This window comes from Cinclus cinclus, chromosome 33 (genome assembly GCF_963662255.1).
Source record: "Cinclus cinclus chromosome 33, bCinCin1.1, whole genome shotgun sequence".
Lineage (NCBI taxonomy): Eukaryota > Metazoa > Chordata > Aves > Passeriformes > Cinclidae > Cinclus > Cinclus cinclus.
The window spans coordinates 2,634,790-2,655,491 of record NC_085078.1 but is presented as its reverse complement, the minus strand read 5'-3'; the positions used below and the strand labels follow the sequence as shown (position 1 = coordinate 2,655,491).

Genomic DNA, 20,702 nt, shown 5'->3' with positions numbered 1-20,702 from the left:
AAATTTTACAAAATCCAAAATCACCCCAAGAAATCCCAAAAAATCATCACATCCTAAAAAAATAAAAATCAAAATCCCAAAAAAACCCGAAAAAAATCCCCAAAAATCCCCCAAAAATGCCAAAAAAAATCCCAAATTATCCCAAAACAAAATACCAAAAAAATCCCCCAAAAATCCCCCCAAAATCCCCCACAATCCTCAAAAAATCCCCAAAAATCCCAAAAAATTCCCAAAAAATCCCGAAAAGAATCCCTAAAAAAAAAAACCCCAAAAAAATCCTCAAAAAATCCCCAAAAAAACCCAAAAAATCCCCAAAAAAATCCCACAAAATCCTGAAAAAATTCCCAAAAAAATCCCCAAAAATCCCCCCAAAAATCCCAAAAAATCTCCAAAAAATCCCCCAAAAAATCCACAAAAGATCCTCAAAAAATTCACAAAAAAATCCCAAAAAAGTCCCAAAAATCCCCCCAAAAAATCCCAAAAAAGCCACCAAAAATCCCAAAAAAATCCTCAAAAAATCCCAAAAAAATCCCGAAAAAAATCCAAAAAAATCCCTAAAAAAATCCCTTAAAAATCCTAAAACATCTCCCAAAAATGCCCCAAAAAATCCCCAAAAAATCCCAAAACAATCCCAAAAAATCCCAAAACAATCCCAAAAAAATACAAAAGAATCCCGAAAAAATCCCCCAAAAATCCACAAAAGAATCCCTAAAAAAATCCCCCCAAAAAATCCCTAAAAAATCCCCCAAAAATCCCAAAATAATCCCCAAAAAAACCCAAAAAAATCCCCAAAAAATCCCCCAAACATCCCTAAAAAATCCAAAAGAAATCCCCAAAAAATCCCAAAAAATGCCAAAAACTCACCAAAAATCCTCAAAAAATGCCGAAATAACCCAAAAAAAACCAAAAGAATCCCTGAAAAATCCCCCAAAAATCCACAAAAAATCCCAAAAAGACCACGAAAAAAATAACAAAAAAATTCCAAAAAATCCCCAAAACCCAAAAAAATACCCAAAAAATCCCAAAAACCCCACAAAAAATCACCAAAAAATCCCAAAAAAACCCAAAAAATCCCCAAAAAAATCCCCAAAAAATCCACCAAAAAATCCCAAAAATCACCAAAAAATCCCAAAAAAATCCACAAAAAATCCCAAAAAAACCCCAAAAATACCCAAAAAAATCCCAAAAAAACCCCAAAAAAATCCCCAAAATATGCTCAAAAAATCCTCAAAAAATCCCCAAAAAACACACAAAAAAATCCCAAAATAAATCCACAAAAAATCCCCCAAAAATCAAAAAAAATCCCAAAAAAATCCCCCAAAAATCACTAAAAAATCCCCTAAAAATCCCCAAAAAATCCCCAAAAATATCCCCAAAAAATCCCAAAAAAATCCCAAAAAATATCCCAAAAAATCCACAAAAAAATCCCCCAAAAATCCCAAAAAATCCCCAAAAAATCACCAAAAAATCACAAAAAAATTCCCAGAAAAATCCTAAAAAAATCCCCAAAAAAATCCTGAAAAAATCCCAAAAAAATCCACCAAAAATCCACAAAAATCCCACCAAAAAATCCCCCAAAAATCACCAAAAAATCCCCCCCAAAAAAATCACCAAAAAAATCCCAAAATCACAAAAAAATCCCCAAAAAAATCCCAAAAAAATCCCAAAAAAATCCCCCCAAAAAATCCACAAAAAATCCCCAAAAAATCCTCAAAAAATCCCAAAAAAAACCCGAAAAAATACCCAAAAAAATCCCAAAAAAATCCACAAAAAATCCCCCAAAAATCCCAAAAAATCCCCGAAAAATCCACAAAAAATCCCCAAAAATCCCCAAAAAAACCCGAAAAAATACCCAAAAAAATCCCAAAAAAATCCACAAAAAATCCCCCAAAAATCCAAAAAAATCCCCGAAAAATCCCCAAAAAATCCTCAAAAAATCCCAAAAAAACCCGAAAAAATACCCAAAAAAAAATCCCAAAAAAATCCACAAAAAATCCCCCAAAAATCCCAAAAAATCCCCGAAAAATCCCGAAAAAATCATCAAAAAATCCCAAAAAAACCCGAAAAAATACCCAAAAAAAATCCCAAAAAATCCCCAAAAAATCCCCAAAAAAACCCATTAAAAAAATTCCCAAAGAAATCCCCACCCCCCCCATTCCCCCATCCCCCACTCACTGTCGTTGGCGTTTTCGGCTCCGGGCTCGGAGCCCCCCTGGGACCCCCCGGGGGGACCCCCCAGGGTGGGGCCGTAGGGTTGGGGGAGGGGCAGGAGCCCCCCTCCCCCCCCCCCCCGGCAGCAGCTCCGGTCGGGGACCCCCAGGACCCCTCTGCTCTGCATCTGCAGCCAAAAAAAATGGGATAAAAACAGAAATCAGGAATTAAATAAATGGGATAAAAACAGAAATCAGGAATTAAATAAATGGGATAAAAACAGAAATCAGGAATTAAATAAATGGGATAAAAACAGAAATCAGGAATTAAATAAATGGGATAAAAACAGAAATCAGGAATTAAATAAATGGGATAAAAACAGAAATCAGGAATTAAATAAATGGGATAAAAACAGAAATCAGGAATTAAAGTAAATAAATGGGATAAAAACAGAAATCAGGATGGAATTAAATAAATGGGATAAAAACAGAAATCAGGAATTAAATTAAATAAATGGGATAAAAACAGAAATGAGGAATTAAATTAAATAAATGGGATAAAAACAGAAATGAGGAATTAAATAAATGGGATAAAAACAGAAATCAGGAATTAAATAAATGGGATAAAAACAGAAATCAGGAATTAAATTAAATAAATGGGATAAAAACAGAAATCAGGGATGGAATTAAATAAATGGGATAAAAACAGAAATCAGGATGGAATTAAATAAATGGAATTTGTACCCAAAAATCATGAATTGAACCCCAAAAATCAGGGATTGAACACCAAGAATCAGGGAATGAAACCCCAAAAATCAGGGATTGAGCCCCAAAATCAGGGATTGAATCCCAAGAATCAGGGATTGAGCCCCAAAATCAGGGATTGAATCCCAAAAATCAGGGAATGAAACCCCAAAAATCAGGGATTGAGCCCCAGGAATTTGGGATTGAAACCCCAAAATCAGGGAATGGAACCCCAAAAATCAGGGATTGAGCCCCAGGAATTTGGGATTGAAACCCCAAAATCAGGGAATGGAACCCCAAAAATCAGGGATTGAGCCCCAGGAATCTGGGATTGAAACCCCAAAATCAGGGAATGAAACCCCAAAAATCAGGGATTGAGCCCCAGGAATCTGGGATTGAAACCCCAAAATCAGGGAATGAAACCCCAAAAATCAGGGATTGAGCCCCAGGAATCTGGGATTGAAACCCCAAAATCAGGGAATGGAACCCCAAAAATCAGGGATTGAGCCCCAGGAATCTGGGATTGAAACCCCAAAATCAGGGAATGAAACCCCAAAAATCAGGGATTGAGCCCCAGGAATCTGGGATTGAAACCCCAAAATCAGGGAATGAAACCCCAAAAATCAGGGATTGAGCCCCAGGAATTTGGGATTGAAACCCCAAAATCAGGGAATGAAACCCCAAAAATCAGGGATTGAGCCCCAGGAATCTGGGATTGAAACCCCAAAATCAGGGAATGAAACCCCAAAAATCAGGGATTGAGCCCCAGGAATTTGGGATTGAAACCCCAAAATCAGGGAATGAAACCCCAAAAATCAGGGATTGAGCCCCAGGAATCTGGGATTGAAACCCCAAAATCAGGGAATGGAACCCCAAAAATCAGGGATTGAGCCCCAGGAATCTGGGATTGAAACCCCAAAATCAGGGAATGGAACCCCAAAAATCAGGGATTGAGCCCCAGGAATCTGGGATTGAAACCCCAAAATCAGGGAATGAAACCCCAAAAATCAGGGATTGAGCCCCAGGAATCTGGGATTGAAACCCCAAAATCAGGGAATGAAACCCCAAAAATCAGGGATTGAGCCCCAGGAATCTGGGATTGAAACCCCAAAATCAGGGAATGAAACCCCAAAAATCAGGGATTGAGCCCCAGGAATTTGGGATTGAAACCCCAAAATCAGGGAATGGAACCCCAAAAATCAGGGATTGAGCCCCAGGAATCTGGGATTGAAACCCCAAAATCAGGGAATGAAACCCCAAAAATCAGGGATTGAGCCCCAGGAATCTGGGATTGAAACCCCAAAATCAGGGAATGAAACCCCAAAAATCAGGGATTGAGCCCCAGGAATCTGGGATTGAAACCCCAAAATCAGGGAATGGAACCCCAAAAATCAGGGATTGAGCCCCAGGAATCTGGGATTGAAACCCCAAAATCAGGGAATGAAACCCCAAAAATCAGGGATTGAGCCCCAGGAATCTGGGATTGAAACCCCAAAATCAGGGAATGAAACCCCAAAAATCAGGGATTGAGCCCCAGGAATTTGGGATTGAAACCCCAAAATCAGGGAATGAAACCCCAAAAATCAGGGATTGAGCCCCAGGAATCTGGGATTGAAACCCCAAAATCAGGGAATGAAACCCCAAAAATCAGGGATTGAGCCCCAGGAATTTGGGATTGAAACCCCAAAATCAGGGAATGAAACCCCAAAAATCAGGGATTGAGCCCCAGGAATCTGGGATTGAAACCCCAAAATCAGGGAATGGAACCCCAAAAATCAGGGATTGAGCCCCAGGAATCTGGGATTGAAACCCCAAAATCAGGGAATGGAACCCCAAAAATCAGGGATTGAGCCCCAGGAATCTGGGATTGAAACCCCAAAATCAGGGAATGAAACCCCAAAAATCAGGGATTGAGCCCCAGGAATCTGGGATTGAAACCCCAAAATCAGGGAATGAAACCCCAAAAATCAGGGATTGAGCCCCAGGAATCTGGGATTGAAACCCCAAAATCAGGGAATGAAACCCCAAAAATCAGGGATTGAGCCCCAGGAATCTGGGATTGAAACCCCAAAATCAGGGAATGAAACCCCAAAAATCAGGGATTGAGCCCCAGGAATCTGGGATTGAAACCCCAAAATCAGGGAATGAAACCCCAAAAATCAGGGATTGAGCCCCAGGAATCTGGGATTGAAACCCCAAAATCAGGGAATGGAACCCCAAAAATCAGGGATTGAGCCCCAGGAATTTGGGATTGAAACCCCAAAATCAGGGAATGAAACCCCAAAAATCAGGGATTGAGCCCCAGGAATTTGGGATTGAAACCCCAAAATCAGGGAATGAAACCCCAAAAATCAGGGATTGAGCCCCAGGAATTTGGGATTGAAACCCCAAAATCAGGGAATGGAACCCCAAAAATCAGGGATTGAGCCCCAGGAATCTGGGATTGAAACCCCAAAATCAGGGAATGGAACCCCAAAAATCAGGGATTGAGCCCCAGGAATCTGGGATTGAAACCCCAAAATCAGGGAATGAAACCCCAAAAATCAGGGATTGAGCCCCAGGAATTTGGGATTGAAACCCCAAAATCAGGGAATGGAACCCCAAAAATCAGGGATTGAGCCCCAGGAATTTGGGATTGAAACCCCAAAATCAGGGAATGAAACCCCAAAAATCAGGGATTGAGCCCCAGGAATTTGGGATTGAAACCCCAAAATCAGGGAATGAAACCCCAAAAATCAGGGATTGAGCCCCAGGAATCTGGGATTGAAACCCCAAAATCAGGGAATGAAACCCCAAAAATCAGGGATTGAGCCCCAGGAATCTGGGATTGAAACCCCAAAATCAGGGAATGGAACCCCAAAAATCAGGGATTGAGCCCCAGGAATCTGGGATTGAAACCCCAAAATCAGGGAATGGAACCCCAAAAATCAGGGATTGAGCCCCAGGAATCTGGGATTGAAACCCCAAAATCAGGGAATGAAACCCCAAAAATCAGGGATTGAGCCCCAGGAATCTGGGATTGAAACCCCAAAATCAGGGAATGAAACCCCAAAAATCAGGGATTGAGCCCCAGGAATTTGGGATTGAAACCCCAAAATCAGGGAATGGAACCCCAAAAATCAGGGATTGAGCCCCAGGAATCTGGGATTGAAACCCCAAAATCAGGGAATGAAACCCCAAAAATCAGGGATTGAGCCCCAGGAATTTGGGATTGAAACCCCAAAATCAGGGAATGAAACCCCAAAAATCAGGGATTGAGCCCCAGGAATCTGGGATTGAAACCCCAAAATCAGGGAATGAAACCCCAAAAATCAGGGATTGAGCCCCAGGAATCTGGGATTGAAACCCCAAAATCAGGGAATGAAACCCCAAAAATCAGGGATTGAGCCCCAGGAATCTGGGATTGAAACCCCAAAATCAGGGAATGAAACCCCAAAAATCAGGGATTGAGCCCCAGGAATCTGGGATTGAAACCCCAAAATCAGGGAATGAAACCCCAAAAATCAGGGATTGAGCCCCAGGAATCTGGGATTGAAACCCCAAAATCAGGGAATGAAACCCCAAAAATCAGGGATTGAGCCCCAGGAATTTGGGATTGAAACCCCAAAATCAGGGAATGAAACCCCAAAAATCAGGGATTGAGCCCCAGGAATTTGGGATTGAAACCCCAAAATCAGGGAATGGAACCCCAAAAATCAGGGATTGAGCCCCAGGAATCTGGGATTGAAACCCCAAAATCAGGGAATGGAACCCCAAAAATCAGGGATTGGGCCCCAGGAATCTGGGATTGAAACCCCAAAATCAGGGAATGAAACCCCAAAAATCAGGGATTGAGCCCCAGGAATTTGGGATTGAAACCCCAAAATCAGGGAATGAAACCCCAAAAATCAGGGATTGAGCCCCAGGAATTTGGGATTGAAACCCCAAAATCAGGGAATGAAACCCCAAAAATCAGGGATTGAGCCCCAGGAATCTGGGATTGAGCCCCAAAATCAGGGAATGGAACCCCAAAAATCAGGGATTGAGCCCCAGGAATTTGGGATTGAAACCCCAAAATCAGGGAATGAAACCCCAAAAATCAGGGATTGAGCCCCAGGAATCTGGGATTGAAACCCCAAAATCAGGGAATGAAACCCCAAAAATCAGGGATTGAGCCCCAGGAATTTGGGATTGAAACCCCAAAATCAGGGAATGGAACCCCAAAAATCAGGGATTGAGCCCCAGGAATCTGGGATTGAGCCCCAAAATCAGGGAATGGAACCCCAAAAATCAGGGATTGAGCCCCAGGAATCTGGATTGAAACCCCAAAATCAGGGAATGGAACCCCAAAAATCAGGGATTGAGCCCCAGGAATCTGGGATTGAGCCCCAAACTTCGGGGATTGAGCCCCAAGAATTGAGGTTTTGGGGTGAGACCCCAGGATTTGGGGTCACTCACCGGCCTTGGGGACGCCGCACTTGAAACATTTCTCACGTCGCTTGAAGTTCTGCACCCCGCACTGGGAACCCCAAAAACGGGAAACCCCAAAAGTGCTCAGAGCCCAAAATGGGAAATCCCCAAAATGTGACACCCCGGAACTTCTCAAACCCCCCAGGATCTCCCAGTGCCTCCCAGTACCTCCCAGTACCTCCCAGTGCCTCCCAGTGTCCCCCCAGTGCCCCCCAGTACCCCCCAGTGCCTCCCAGTGCCTCCCAGTACCTCCCAGTGCCCCCAGTACCTCCCAGTGCCTCCCAGTACCTCCCAGTGCCTCCCAGTGCCCCCCAGTGCCTCCCAGTGCCCCCCAGTACCTCCCAGTGCCTCCCAGTGCCTCCCAGTGCCTCCCAGTGTCCCCCAGTGCCCCCAGTGCCTCCCAGTGCCCCCCAGTGCCCCCAGTGCCTCCCAGTGCCCCCCAGTGTCCCCCCAGTACCTCCCAGTGCCTCCCAGTGCCCCCAGTGCCTCCCAGTGCCCCCCAGTGCCCCCCAGTGTCCCCCCAGTGCCTCCCAGTGCCCCCAGTGCCTCCCAGTGTCCTCCCAGTGTCCCCAGTGCCCCCCAGTGCCTCCCAGTGTCCTCCCAGTGTCCCCCAGTGCCCCCAGTGTCCCCCCAGTGCCCCCCAGTACCCCCAGTGCCTCCCAGTACCCCCCAGTGCCTCCCAGTGTCTCCCAGTGTCCCCCCAGTGCCCCCCAGTACCCCCCAGTGCCTCCCAGTGTCTCCCAGTGTCCCCCCAGTGCCTCCCAGTGCCTCCCAGTGCCTCCCAGTACCTCCCAGTGCCTCCCAGTGTCCCCCAGTGCCTCCAGTACCTCCCAGTGCCTCCAGTACCTCCCAGTGCCTCCCAGTGCCCCCAGTGCCTCCCAGTGTCCTCCCAGTGCCTCCCAGTGCCCCCAGTGCCTCCCAGTGCCTCCCAGTACCTCCCAGTGCCTCCCAGTGTCCCCCAGTGCCTCCAGTACCTCCCAGTGCCTCCCAGTACCTCCCAGTGCCCCCAGTGCCTCCCAGTGCCCCCAGTGCCTCCCAGTGTCCTCCCAGTGTCCCCCAGTGTCCCCCAGTACCCCCAGTGCCTCCCAGTACCCCCCAGTGACCTCCCTGTGTCCTCCCAGTGCTCCCCAGTGACCCCCGTGCCCCCCTCAGTGCCTCCCAGTGTTCCACCAGTGTCACCCAGTACTACCCACCGTCACCCAGTGCCCTCCCAGTGCTCCCCAGTACCCTCCCAGTGCCCCCCACTGCCCCCCCTGTGTCCTCCCAGTGCCCTCCCAGTGCCTCCCAGTGCTCCCCAGTGCCCTCCCAGTGCCACCCACCATCACCCAGTGCCCTCCCAGTGCTCCCAGTACTCTCCCAGTGCCCTCCCAGTGCCCCCCAGTGCCCCCACCTTGGCGCAGAGCCAGTCCTCGTTGATTTTGGGTTTGGGGTCGCTGTAGTGCAGGGACACGCGGTGCCCCAGGAGGGTCAGCCCGGCCTGGGGGGCACAGGGGGGGTCAGGGGGAAATGGGGGGGTCGGGGGGGGTCAGGGGGGTTCAGGGGGGGTCAGGGGGGGCACAGGGGGGGTCAGGGGGAAATGGGGGGGTCGGGGGGGTCAGGGGGGTTCAGGGGGGGTCAGGGGGGGCACAGGGGTGGTCAGGGGGGAAAGGGGGGGGGTCAGAGGGGGCACAGGGGGGGTCAGGGGGAAATGGGGGGGTCGGGGGGGGTCAGGGGGGTTCAGGGGGGAACGGGGGGGTCAGGGGGGGCACAGGGGTGGTCAGGGGGAATGGGGGGGGTCAGAGGGGGCACAGGGGGGGTCAGGGGGAATGGGGGGGTCAGGGGGGACACGGGGGGGGTCGGGGGGAAATGGGGGGGGTCAGGGGGGGCACAGAGGGATTCAGGGGGTATCGGGGGGATCAGGGGGCACAGGGGAGCACGGGGGGGGGGGGCACAGGAACATGAGGTGCCCCAGCCTGGCCCAGGGGGGCCCAGGGGGGCACCAGGATGGGAATTTGGGGGTACCAGGATGGGAATTTGGGGAGCACCAGGATGGGAATTTGGGGGGCACCAGGATGTGAATTTGGGGAGCACCAGGATGGGAATTTGGGGGGCACCAGGATGTGAATTTGGGGGGCACCAGGAGCACACCAGGATGTGAATTTGGGGGTACCAGGACGTGAATTTGGGGGCACCAGGATGTGAATTTGGGGGGCACCAGGATGTGAATTTGGGGGGCACCAGGAGCACACCAGGATGTGAATTTGGGGGTACCAGGACGTGAATTTGGGGGGCACCAGGATGTGAATTTGGGGGGCACCAGGAGCACACCAGGATGGGAATTTGGGGGGCACCAGGATGGGAATTTGGGGGTAACAGGATGTGAATTTGGGGGGCGCCAGGATGGGAATTTGGGGGGCGCCAGGATGTGAATTTGGGGGGTACCAGGATGTGAATTTGGGGGTACCAGGATGTGAATTTGGGGGGCACCAGGAGCACACCAGGATGGGAATTTGGGGGGTACCAGGACGTGAATTTGGGGGGTACCAGGATGTGAATTTGGGGGGCACCAGGACGTGAATTTGGGGGTACCAGGATGGGAATTTGGGGGGCACCAGGACGTGAATTTGGGGGTACCAGGATGGGAATTTGGGGGGCACCAGGATGTGAATTTGGGGGTACCAGGAGCACACCAGGATGTGAATTTGGGGGTACAAGGACATGAATTTGGGGGTACCAGGATGGGAATTTGGGGGGCACCAGGAGCACACCATGATGTGAATTTGGGGGGGTACCAGGATGAGAATTTGGGGGTACCAGGATGGGAATTTGGGGGTACCAGGACAAGAACCAGGGCAGTGCCAGGGCTGGAATTTGGGGGCACCAGAGCTTGTCCCAGATGGCACCAGCAGCTCGTACTGGGAACACTGGGACTCACACGAGGCCCCCAGTGCCCATCCCCCACCACGGGAACACGGCCACCAGTGCAGACCAATACAGGCCAGCACAAACCAGTACATGCCAGTATAGACCAGTACAAACCAATACAGGGTGGTACAAATCAATACAGGCCAGTACAGATCAGTACAGATCAGTACAGGCCAGTACAGACCAGTATAAACCAGTACAGACCAATACAAACCAATACAGGCCAGCACAGACCAGTACAAACTAATATAAGCCAGTACAGACCAGCACAAACCAATACAGGCCAGTACAAACCAGTACAAACCAATACAGGCCAGTACAGGCCAGTACAGACCAGTACAAACCAATACAGGCCAGTACAGGCCAGTACAGACCAGTACAAACCAATACAGGCCAGTACAGGCCAGTACAGACCAGTACAAACCAATACAGGCGAGTACAGGCCAGTACAAACCAGTACAAACCAATACAGGCCAGTACAGACCAGTACAAACCAATACAGGCCAGTACAGACCAGTACAAACCAATACAGGCCAGTACAGACCAGTAACACCCCACAGACCCTGGCCCCACCCCTGTCCCACCTGCTCTGCCCCCCCCCCCCCCCCCCCCCCCCCGTCGTCCCCTCCCCCTCCTGGTTGCCCCTTCCGGTTCTTGCTGGCCCCTCCCCCTCCTGGTAGGTTCCTCCCCTCCCCCAGCCCCTCCCCCTCCTCATCGCCCCTCCCCCACCTGGTTGGCCTCCATCCACCTGGCCGCCTCCTGCACGTGATGGAATTCCACGAAGGCGAATCCGCGGCTCTGACCTGGAACGGGCCGGGGGTGTTGGGGAGGGGGTGGGTGGGGGGCACCCATGGGTGGTCCTGGAACCCATTTGGGACCCCCCGGGGTGGGAATGGGCATCCATGGGTGGTCCTGGTACCCCTTTGGGACCCCTCAAGGTGAAGCCCTGCAGGTGTTCCTGGTGCCCCTGGAGAGTTTGGGTGTGTCCTGGGGACGGGGCCAGCACCCCTGGGTGCTCCTGGGGAAGGGTCTGGCACCTCTGGGTGCCCCTCAGGATGAAGAAGGGCACCCCTGGGTGCTCCTGGGGACAGGGTCAGCATCCCTGGCTTTGAATCTGGCACCCCTGGGTGCCCCCCCGAGCCTGGCACAGCACCCCTGGGTGCTCCACGAGATGGGATCAGCACCCCTGGGTGCTCCTAAGAAGGGGACAGGCACCCCTGGGTGCCCCTGGGGATGAGACTGGCACCCCTGGGTGCCCCTGGAGAGCAGGACCAGCACCCCTGGGTGCTCCTGAGGAGAGCATGAGCATCCTTGGGTGTCCCCCCAAATCTGGTGCAGCACCCCCAGGTGCCCCTAGAGATGAGACAGACACCCCTGGGTGCTCCTGAGGGGGAGACAGACACCCCTGGGTGTCCCTAGGGAGGGGACAGGCACCCCTGGGTGCCCCCTGAGTCTGGCAAAGGCACCCCTGGGTGTCCCTAAAGATGTGGCCAGCACCCCTGGGTGCTCCCTGAGTCTGGCACAAGCATCCCTGGATGCCCCTAGAGAGGACACAGGCACCCCTGGGTGCTCCTGAAAAGGGACCAGCACCCCTGGGTGCCCCTGGGGAATAGGACAAGCACCCCTGGGTGCTCCTGAGAAGGGAACAAGCACCCCTGGGTGCTCCTGGGGAGAGGACAGACACCCCTGGGTGCCCCCTGAATCTGGCAATGGCACCCCTGGGTGCTCCTAAAGGTGGAATCAGCACCCCTGGGTGCTCCTAGGGAAGGGACTGGCACCCCTGAGTGCCCCTGAGAAGGTGACCAGCACCCCTGGGTGCTCCTGAGGAGGGGACAGACACCCCTGGGTGCTCCTAGGGAGGGGACAGACACCCCTGGGTGTCCCTGGGGAACAGGACAGGCACCCCTGGGTGCTCCTAGAGATGGAACTGGCACCCCTGGGTGCCCCTGAGAAGGTGACCAGCACCCCTGGGTGCTCCTGAGGAAAGAACAGGCACCCCTGGGTGCCCCTGATTCTGGCAAAGGCACCCCTGGGTGCTCCTAGGGAGGGGACAGACACACCTGGGTGCCCCCTAAGTCTGGCAAAGGCACCCCTGGGTGCCCCTAAAGATGGGACAGGCACCCCTGGGTGCTCCTGAGGAGAGGACAGACACCCCTAGGTGTCCCCTAAGTCTGACAGAAGGACTCACAGATACCCCTGGGGAGGGAACTGGCACCCCTGGGTGCCCCTAAAGATGGGACAGGCACCTCTGGGGATGGGATCAGCACCCCTGGGTGCCCCTAAAGATGGGACAGGCACCTCTGGGGATGGGATCAGCACCCCTGGGTGTCACTGGGGATGGGATCAGCACCACTGGTGCCCCTCGAGTCCACTGCAGCACCCCAGGAAGGGGACAAGCACCCCTGGGTGCCCCCTAAGGACAGAACCAGCACCCCTGGGTGTCCCTGGGGAGGGGACAGGTACCCCTGGTGTCTGTAGGGAGGGGACAGGTACCCCTGGGTGTTCCCGGGGAGGGGACAGGTACCCCTGGGTGCCCCCTAAGGACAGAACCAGCACCCCTGGTGTCCCCTGCTACGGGCAGGGCAGGGAGCCACCCCCTCCAAGGGGTCTGGGTGTCAGGTACCCCCACCCCAAAGGAGCCAGGTGTGAAAGATGGGGAAGGGACCAGGTGTGCAGGGGAAGGGCCCAGGGGAAGGGCCCAGGGGAAGGGCCCAGGTGTGCAGGGGAGGGGCCCAGGTGTGCAGGGGAGGGGCCCAGGGGAAGGGCCCAGGTGTGCAGGGGAGGGGCCCAGGTGCGCAGGGGAGGGGCCCAGGTGTGCAGGGGAGGGGCTCAGGGGAAGGGCCCAGGTGTGCAGGGGAAGGGCCCAGGTGTGCAGGGGAGGGGCCCAGGTGTGCAGGGGAGGGGCTCAGGGGAAGGGCCCAGGTGTGCAGGGGAAGGGCCCAGGTGAGGCTCACCTGAGGACTTGTTGCGCATCAGCCGCACCTCGCGGGGCTGCACCCCCTGTGCCTGCAGCTGTGCCCGGATCTGGGGGGACACAGGGGACAGGTCACTGGGACAGGGGACAACCCCCAGAGGGACTCAGGTGTGTGGGAGGGGCCCAGGTGACCTCACAGTGTCACAGGGGGGGCCTAAGGGACAGGGCTGGGGCACAGGGGGCGTGGCCTCACAGGACACAGTCATCCCAGCTAAAGGGGCGTGGCCTCACAAGGGGCATGGCCATCCCAGGTAAGGGGGTGTGGTCTCATGGGGCGTGGCCATCCCAGCTAAAGGGGCATGTCTTCATGCAGGGCGTGGTCTCGCAGGGGTGTGGCCATCCCAACTAAGGGGGCAGAGCTTCATGCAGGGCGTGGCCATCCCACCTAAGGGGGTGTGGCCTCACATGGGGCATGACCACTCCAGATAAGGGGGCGTGACCATCCCAGCTAAAGGGGCGTGTCTTTTTCACACAGGGCGTGGCCTAGCATGGGAGTGACCATCCCAGCCAAGGGGGGGCGTGACCATCCCACCTAAGGAGGTGTGGCTCGCAAGGGGGCGTGGTCATCCCGCCTAAGGGGGTGTGGCCTCACATGGGGCATGACCACCCCAGATAAGGGGGCGTGACCATCCCAGCTAAAGGGGCGTGTCTTTACACAGGGTGTGGCCTTGTGGGGGCGTGACCATCCCAGCTAAAGGGGCGTGTCTTTACACACAGGGTGTGGCCTTGTGGGGGCATGACCATCCCAGCTAAAGGGGCGTGTCTTTACACACAGGGCGTGGCCTAGCATGGGCGTGACCATCTCAGCCGGGGGGCGTGGCCTCATGGGGGCATGGTCACCCCACCTAAGGAGGTGTGGCTCTCAATGGGGCGTGGTCATCCCAGCTCAAATGGGCGTGGCCTCGCAGGGGGAGGAGGGGGCGTGTCTCACATCGTTCTCGGTGGCCGCCTGGGGCAGCATCCTGAGCATGACGATGGTGCTGGCCCGGGGCTCCTCGTCGGCGCCCTCCCGGTAATCCTGGTCCCGGTAATCGCCGTCGGCTCCGAAGGGCAGCGCCGGGGCCGCCGCCGGCTCCCGGGGATGGTCCCGGCTCGGCTCCCGCTTCCGCGGCGCCTCCGGGCTCTCGTAGGATGCCTGCAGGAGGATTTCCATTAAAACGGGACCCGCAGGTGGGAAGGGGTTTTTAGGGAGGGTTAAGGTAAGATTGGAACCTTGGGATCGTCCTGGAGGAGGAAAGGGAGGAGGAGGAATGATTGCATGATAAAAGAGTTAATAATAAAAAAAAAAAATAAAAAATAAAAAAAAAACAGGAAAGAGAGGAAGAGAAAAATGATTGTCTGATAAAAAAAATTAATTAAAAGACCCAGGAAAGTGAGGAAGAGAAAAATGATTGTCTGCTAAAAAAATTCATAATAAAAAAACCAGAAAAGTGAGGAAGACAAAAATGATTGTCTGCTAAAAAAATTCATAATTAAAAAAACCAGGAAAGTAAGGAAGAGAAATGATTGTGAGATAAAAAAATTAATTTAAAAAAAAAAAAAGTGAGGAAGAGAAAAATGATTGTCTGATAAAAAAATAATAAAAAAAAAACAGAAAAGTGAGGAACAGAAATAATTGTCTGATAAAAAAATTAATAAAAAAAAAACCAGAAAAGTAAGGAAGAGAAAAATGATTGTCTGATAAAAAAATTAATTAAAAAAACCCAGGAAAGTGAGGAAGAGAAATAATTGTCTGATAAAAAAGTTAATAAAAAAAAAGAAAAGCAGAAAAGTGAGGAAGATAAAAACGATTGTCTGATAAAAAAAATTAATTAAAAAAAAAATCCAGGAAAGTGAAGAAGAGAAATAATTGCCTGATAAAAAAGTTAATAAAAGAAAGAGAAGAAAGGAGAAAAATAAAAGGAGAACTAATAAAAGAAAGAGGATAAAGAAGGAGGAGAAGAAAAGGAAGGAGAAGAAGGAAAAGAAGAAAAAGGAGGAGAAGGAGGAGAAAGAGAAGAAGGAGAAGAAGAAGGAAAAGAAGAAGGAGAAGAAAAGAAGAAAAGGAGAAGAAGAAGGAGAAGGAGAAGAAAGAAAAGAAGAGAAGAAGAAAAGGAGAAGGAGAAGGAGGAGAAGGAAAAGAAGGAGAAGGAGGAGAAAGAGAAGAGGGAGAAGGAGAAGAAAAGAAGAAAAGGAGAAGAAAAGGAGAAGAAAAGGAGAAGAAAAGGAGAAGAAGAAAAGGAGAAGAAGAAAAGGAGAAGAAGAAAAGGAGAAGAAGAAAAGAAGAAGAAAAGGAGAAGAAGAAAAGGAGAAGAAAAGGAGAAGAAAAAAGGAGAAGAAAAAAGGAGAAGAAAAAAGGAGAAGAAAAGGAGGAGAAGAAAAGCAGAAGAAGACAAGGAGCAGAAAAGGAGAAGAAAAGAAAAATAAGAAGAAGAGGAGGAGAAGAGGAGGAGAAGAGGAAGAGAAAAGAAGGAGAAAAGGAGAAGAAAAGGAGAAGAAAAAAAAAGAAAAGAAGAATTATTATTTTACCCATGCCATAGCCACCCACGCCGGGAGGGAATTTGAGCACAAAGATAAAACCCAACCTTTGGGCCCCATTTGAATGAGAAATAATTAAGGGAACTGTAAGTGAGCCCCAGAGAACAGCCCGAATTCACCTTTAACCCAAACCTTTCTGGATTCCTGGGGCACTCATTAACACCCTGGGACTGACAGCTACTAAGGAGCTTTAATTGTGCCAGGATTGCAGCAGCTCCTGTGGGAAACTTGCTGTAAAAAAAACAAAAAAAAAAAACAAAAACAAAAAAAAAAAAACAAAAAAAAAAAACCTGCTCAGCTGCTGCTGCTGCAGCCAATTTGCATCTCACAGAGGGGAATCCTTTGCATCTGGTAAGGATAGAAAAGTTCACAGGTCAGGGAGAATTCATGGATGTGCAACAAGAAGCACAGCTGCACCCAGAAATCTTGTGGCAGGCAAAGGAATTTGGCAAGGAACGCTCTGAAAACTCTTCCAGAGGATGGGAAAAGAACCCCATCCTACACTAGAGTCAAGCAGGATCCTAAAGAGTCCCACATGGAATTTGGAGGCTGGAAAAGGCAGAAATGCCTGGTGTGGTCACTTAAAAAAATAAAAAACAAAAAAGAAAAACAAACAAAAAAAAAAAAAAAAAAGCATTTTTAATGTTCTTAGCTGTAGAAAATGCTAAGCCCTGATTGCAAAAGGGTTTTACAGTCCTTGTCCATGGGTGCCACCACGGTGGAAGCTCAGTGCTCAGGACAATGCTGAATTTGTGCTGCTGATTCCCAGGGATCTGTAAGAGATGCCAAAAATTTGGGAGAGATGGGAAACAGTGGGGCTGGGCAGAAATTGGGGTGTGGGGCACAGAAAAAAAAACTGAATTTAACCTCAGATATTTGAACACAGTGTTGATGGTAGAATGCACAAAACTTAGAATTAATTAGCAATTAATTGTTCTTTTTTTTTTTTTTTTTTTTTTGCTTTTGGGGTAGGGACGAAGACGTAGAAGGGTTGTGTTGTGTGAAGTTGTCAGATTGAATTTTTAAAAAAAGATAAAACGGGTTAAGAAAAAGCCTTTAAAAACGAGTGGTTAGGGTTTAGATGCACTTTAGGTAACTGGGGGATGAGAGAGATTTGTTAAAAAAAAAAGTGGTGATTATCTTGAGGCTTTTAGCAACATTAATTATTGTTCATTAGAGTTTACAAAGCGTTATCAACACGATTAAAAATGGTATGAAGAAGGTCTGGAGGGTTGAAGAAGAAAAAGGGGGGAATTGTGAGGAGGGATTTAGAGAAAAATGGGAATTTGGAACCAGCCAGGAGATGTTTAGGAGAACTTTTACAAAGCCTTTAAGCTAAACCTGTAACCCCATCCTTGAAAGAGAAAATAGAGAAAGAACTGACCAAAAAAAAAAAAAATACCAGAAAAATAAAGAACTGCGAGAAAGAACAGCAGACACAGAGGGGGGACTGCAGGAAATTCAGGAACCAATGGAAAACAGAAAAGTTTGCGTGACCGCCTTGAGAAAAATAAAAAAAAAAAAAAAAAAAAAAAACAAAAAAAAAATAGGATTGGAACGAACAGCAAGTTCCGGGATTGTGCGCACAAAAATGTCTCCCCTCAGGTAGGGTGAGCCCACCCCAGCACCCCAAAACCCACCTGATGGGGGGTCCCGGCAGCGGGGGGCCCCTCTGGAGGACCCCCATAACCACGATAGTCCATGTCACGATAGTCGTGGTCGCGTTGGGTGCGGGATCCATCCTCGGAGGGGGGTGGGGCACCCCCGTAACGCCCCGTGCGGTCCCCACGGCCACCCCTGCAGAGGGGCTGTGGGTCAGGTGTGCTCCCCAAAATCCCCGGTGTCCCCCACCCCCGATACCTCCCTGAGGTTCCCCCTCCCCCCTCAAAGTCTCCGTTGTCACCTCCCCAAATTATTAAGTTTTTGGTTTATGGGGTATCTCAAGAGGTCCCCAGATTTTTACTTTCCCCGTCTTGAATTTTGAGGATCCTCAGGTTCGCCCTTACCTGCGCTCGTACTCCATGGTGCCAGCACCTGTGAAGGCAGCAGCTGGTCAGACTGGGAGGATACTGGGGGGATACTGGGACAAACTTGGGTTTAATGGGATGTAAACTGAATGAACTGGAAAGCACTGGAATGGAGCGGGAAGAAATTCTAGGAAAAATTGAGAAGGCCAAAAGAGGGGAGGGATAAAAGAAGATGGAACTGGGATGAACTGGGATGAACTGGGAGCCACTGGGGCCTGTGTAGGGGAGGAGGAGCAGGCAGGACCACCCTCATAGCCCGCCCGTAATTAGCATAAAAACACACATATCCTATTTAGCATACTACACACCTCCTAATTAACATGCAACCCCCACCTCCTAATTAGCATGAAAATCCCGGCCCCGGATCCCGCTCTCACACCCCCTCCCTCACAAACTGCGCCGGGAGTTCCGCTCAGCCCCGCTCCTCCCGCTCAACCCCTCCCGTCCCCACGGACCCCTCCCCATCCCGGCGAGGCCCGTCCCGCCCCTCACGGACGTTCCGACCTTCCCCGGAGCCGCCGCTGCCGCTCCCGAGCACCAAAATGGCGGCGCCTCTCCCGCTCAGCCGGGCTCGTCCCGCGCGCCCGCCCCCGCCGCTCTCTTATTGGGCAGGATTCCCGCCACTCCGAATCTCCCGCGTTTCTACTGGTCCGTTCTGTATAAGGGGCGGTGCAGAGTTACGCCTGTCCATGATTGGCTGCGGCACTAAAGTGGGCGGGAACTCTGAGAGAGGGGGGAGTGGGCGGGACGAAGTAAACGTAGCGCCGGGATTGGCTGAGCGGCGCTGGGGCAGGACAAGACTCCAGCGCGAGGTCGCGATTGGCCGCATTGAGCGGAAGAGGCGAGGCGGAGCGCCGGGGCAAGATGGCGGCGCTGTGGCGGGCGCTGCGGGCGCTGCGGGCGCTGCCCGCCGGGGCTCGGGGTCGCTCGGCGGGGTCGCCCGGAGCCGTGGCGCTGCCGCGGCCGCTCGGAGCCGATGCGCACGACGAGGAGCCGATGCTGGTGGCGCAGAGGAAGGTGGGAGACCAAGGACATAGAGGGAGGGGCGGGGCGAGGCGTGTGGGGAAGGTTGATGGGCGTGGTGTGGGGCGGGGCCTGTCGTGGGTGGAGTTTCCGGTAAAATAATGGCAGGGGCGTGGTTTAAATGTAAGCTGGGCTTTGGGTGCGCCGGAAAGGTGGGCGGGGCCTAAATTGGGGCGGGGCTATGCCGTGCTCAGGTGATGGTGGGGCTGTGGAGAGGCGGGGCCTGTGCTGAATTGTGGGAGGGGACACACGTGGGGATCTGGGGTGTGGCCCGGAAAGGGCGTGGTCAATGCTCTGCTTGTGGAGTGGGGTCACACCTGGGATTGATGCTCACCTGGCTCCTCTGGCCCAGTGCTCCAGAATCCCTGAGGAGGGGATGGGACACACCTGGGGGTCCTGGAGGAGGGGGGTGGGACACACCTGGGGGTCCGTGGGTGGGGCACGGGGCTCAGCAGGACCCTCCCCCCGCACAGAACCCTGACTACCATGGCTTCTCGGCCGACCCCGACGCCGACGTGCTGAACATGCGCGCCGCGTTCCTGGCCGGGATCTCCATCGCCATCGTCCTCGGCTCTGTCTTCGTGCATTACCTGCCTGACTACGGGTCCGTGCGGGCGGGTCTCACCTGGGGAACCCCCCAGGGTAAAGGGGGGAGGGGGCCACCCCAAGGGGAGCTTGTGGGGGTCCTACAGATGGGATCTCAACTATGTTTTTGGGGTCTGTAAGGAGTTGTCGGGTGGTCTGTGGGTGATGTGGGGATCTCCTGAGAGTTCTGTAGGAGTTTCCAAGGGAATTTAGGAGCCAACAAGACCCCCTGTACAGGTTACGGGGGTGTCCGTGAATTTTGTTTTGGGGTTTTGGGGTCTGTAGGGCAGTCTAGGGGTGTTTATAGGAGCCCATAGGGGGCCTGGGGAGAATATATGGGGGAGCTGGCGGAGGTTTTAAGGGGCTACAGAGCCCTCGGGGGGGTTATAGCAACCTGAGGGCGGTTAGGGTGGACTCTGAGGGGGATGTGGGGACCTAGAGGGACACGTAGGCCCTTGAGGAGGGAGGAATTTGGACACCTGGCAGGAGGTTTTGGGATGTCCCCATGGATCCCCAAGGTGTGGGGGTGACCTGCCCATCCCTGACCCTCTTCCCACAGGCTGCAGCAGTGGGCCCGGCGCGAGGCCGAGATCCAGGTACGGGAGCGGGAGCGCCGGGGGCTGCCCCTCCTCACCTCCGACTACTACGACCCCAAGCGCCTCCCCTTGCCCCCTCCGGAGTGACCCCCGGACCCCCAGCTGCCCTTCCAGAGTGCCCCCGGTCCTCCCTGTTGGTTTGTGAATAAAGTTCTGGGTCCTCCTTGGCTGCTCGGCCTTTTTTTGAGGGAGGAGGGAACAAGAAACTATGTCTCCCAGCTGCCCTCGCGGCTCCGTGACGTCATCAGTACGCGACACGACACGGAAGTGGCGCTCTGTCCCAACGGCCATTCCTGTTGCCTATGAGACTGCAGCTCCCAGCTGCCCTTGCGTTTCTGTGACGTCACCAGACAGCGACACTATACGGAAACGGCGCTCCGGATCTCAAGCCTCTTCCGTGTGCCCCCATAAACTTCCCCATGGCCCCCTACGGTCACTCAAGGCCCACAAAACCTGCCAGTGAGCCCCTATAGGACCCTATAGACCCCCGAGGCTCCACACGCACCTCCTGGGCTTCCATAGACCCCCCTCGGCCCCTTATAGCCCCTTCAGGTTTTCCCCAAGCCTCTGGGTGTAGCATCCCCATAGCCTCCTGTGGCTCTGCGGGACCCCCTTAGACTCCTATAGATTCTTGCGTTGCTTCGGAGGCCGTAGTTAATGTCTTTCTGTGCCTTTTTATAAAGTTATGAAATCTAACACGACGCTACATGAAGCCTTCCGCGGTTTCCTGTGG

General features: G+C 52.1%; 2 protein-coding genes across 2 annotated transcripts; one reads left to right on the top strand and one right to left on the bottom strand.

Moving 5' to 3' along the window:
* Positions 1 to 2,147: 2,147 nt before the first annotated feature.
* On the bottom strand, positions 2,148 to 18,331 carry LOC134055539 (RNA-binding protein 10-like). The gene is made up of 9 exons (XM_062511940.1): positions 18,270 to 18,331; positions 17,745 to 17,772; positions 17,379 to 17,535; positions 14,153 to 14,356; positions 13,202 to 13,271; positions 10,977 to 11,050; positions 8,734 to 8,820; positions 7,332 to 7,392; positions 2,148 to 2,338 (listed from the first exon to the last, which is right to left on the bottom strand). The coding sequence occupies exons 2-9, from the start codon at positions 17,759 to 17,761 to the stop codon at positions 2,172 to 2,174; spliced, it is 837 nt and encodes a 278-aa protein (XP_062367924.1). The 5' UTR covers positions 17,762 to 17,772; positions 18,270 to 18,331; the 3' UTR covers positions 2,148 to 2,171.
* Positions 18,332 to 18,627: 296 nt separating this feature from the next.
* On the top strand, positions 18,628 to 20,136 carry NDUFB11 (NADH:ubiquinone oxidoreductase subunit B11). Its single transcript, XM_062511951.1, has 3 exons — positions 18,628 to 18,782; positions 19,262 to 19,392; positions 19,933 to 20,136. The coding sequence occupies exons 1-3, from the start codon at positions 18,630 to 18,632 to the stop codon at positions 20,054 to 20,056; spliced, it is 408 nt and encodes a 135-aa protein (XP_062367935.1). The 5' UTR covers positions 18,628 to 18,629; the 3' UTR covers positions 20,057 to 20,136.
* Positions 20,137 to 20,702: the final 566 nt, after the last annotated feature.

Excerpts from the sequence above, each read along its gene's own strand:
- LOC134055539 (XM_062511940.1), bottom strand. Across the intron at positions 14,357-17,378 it reads CTGCCGGGACCCCCCATCAG|GCATCCTACGAGAGCCCGGA; the intron begins GTGGGTTTTGGG and ends ATCCTCCTGCAG. Across the intron at positions 2,339-7,331 it reads GTGCGGCGTCCCCAAGGCCG|ATGCAGAGCAGAGGGGTCCT; the intron begins GTGAGTGACCCC and ends TTTTGGCTGCAG.
- NDUFB11 (XM_062511951.1), top strand. The coding sequence starts at position 18,630 with ATGGCGGCGCTGTGGCGGGCGCTGCGGGCGCTGCGGGCGCTGCCCGCC. Across the intron at positions 18,783-19,261 it reads TGCTGGTGGCGCAGAGGAAG|AACCCTGACTACCATGGCTT; the intron begins GTGGGAGACCAA and ends CCCCCCGCACAG. Across the intron at positions 19,393-19,932 it reads CATTACCTGCCTGACTACGG|GCTGCAGCAGTGGGCCCGGC; the intron begins GTCCGTGCGGGC and ends CTCTTCCCACAG.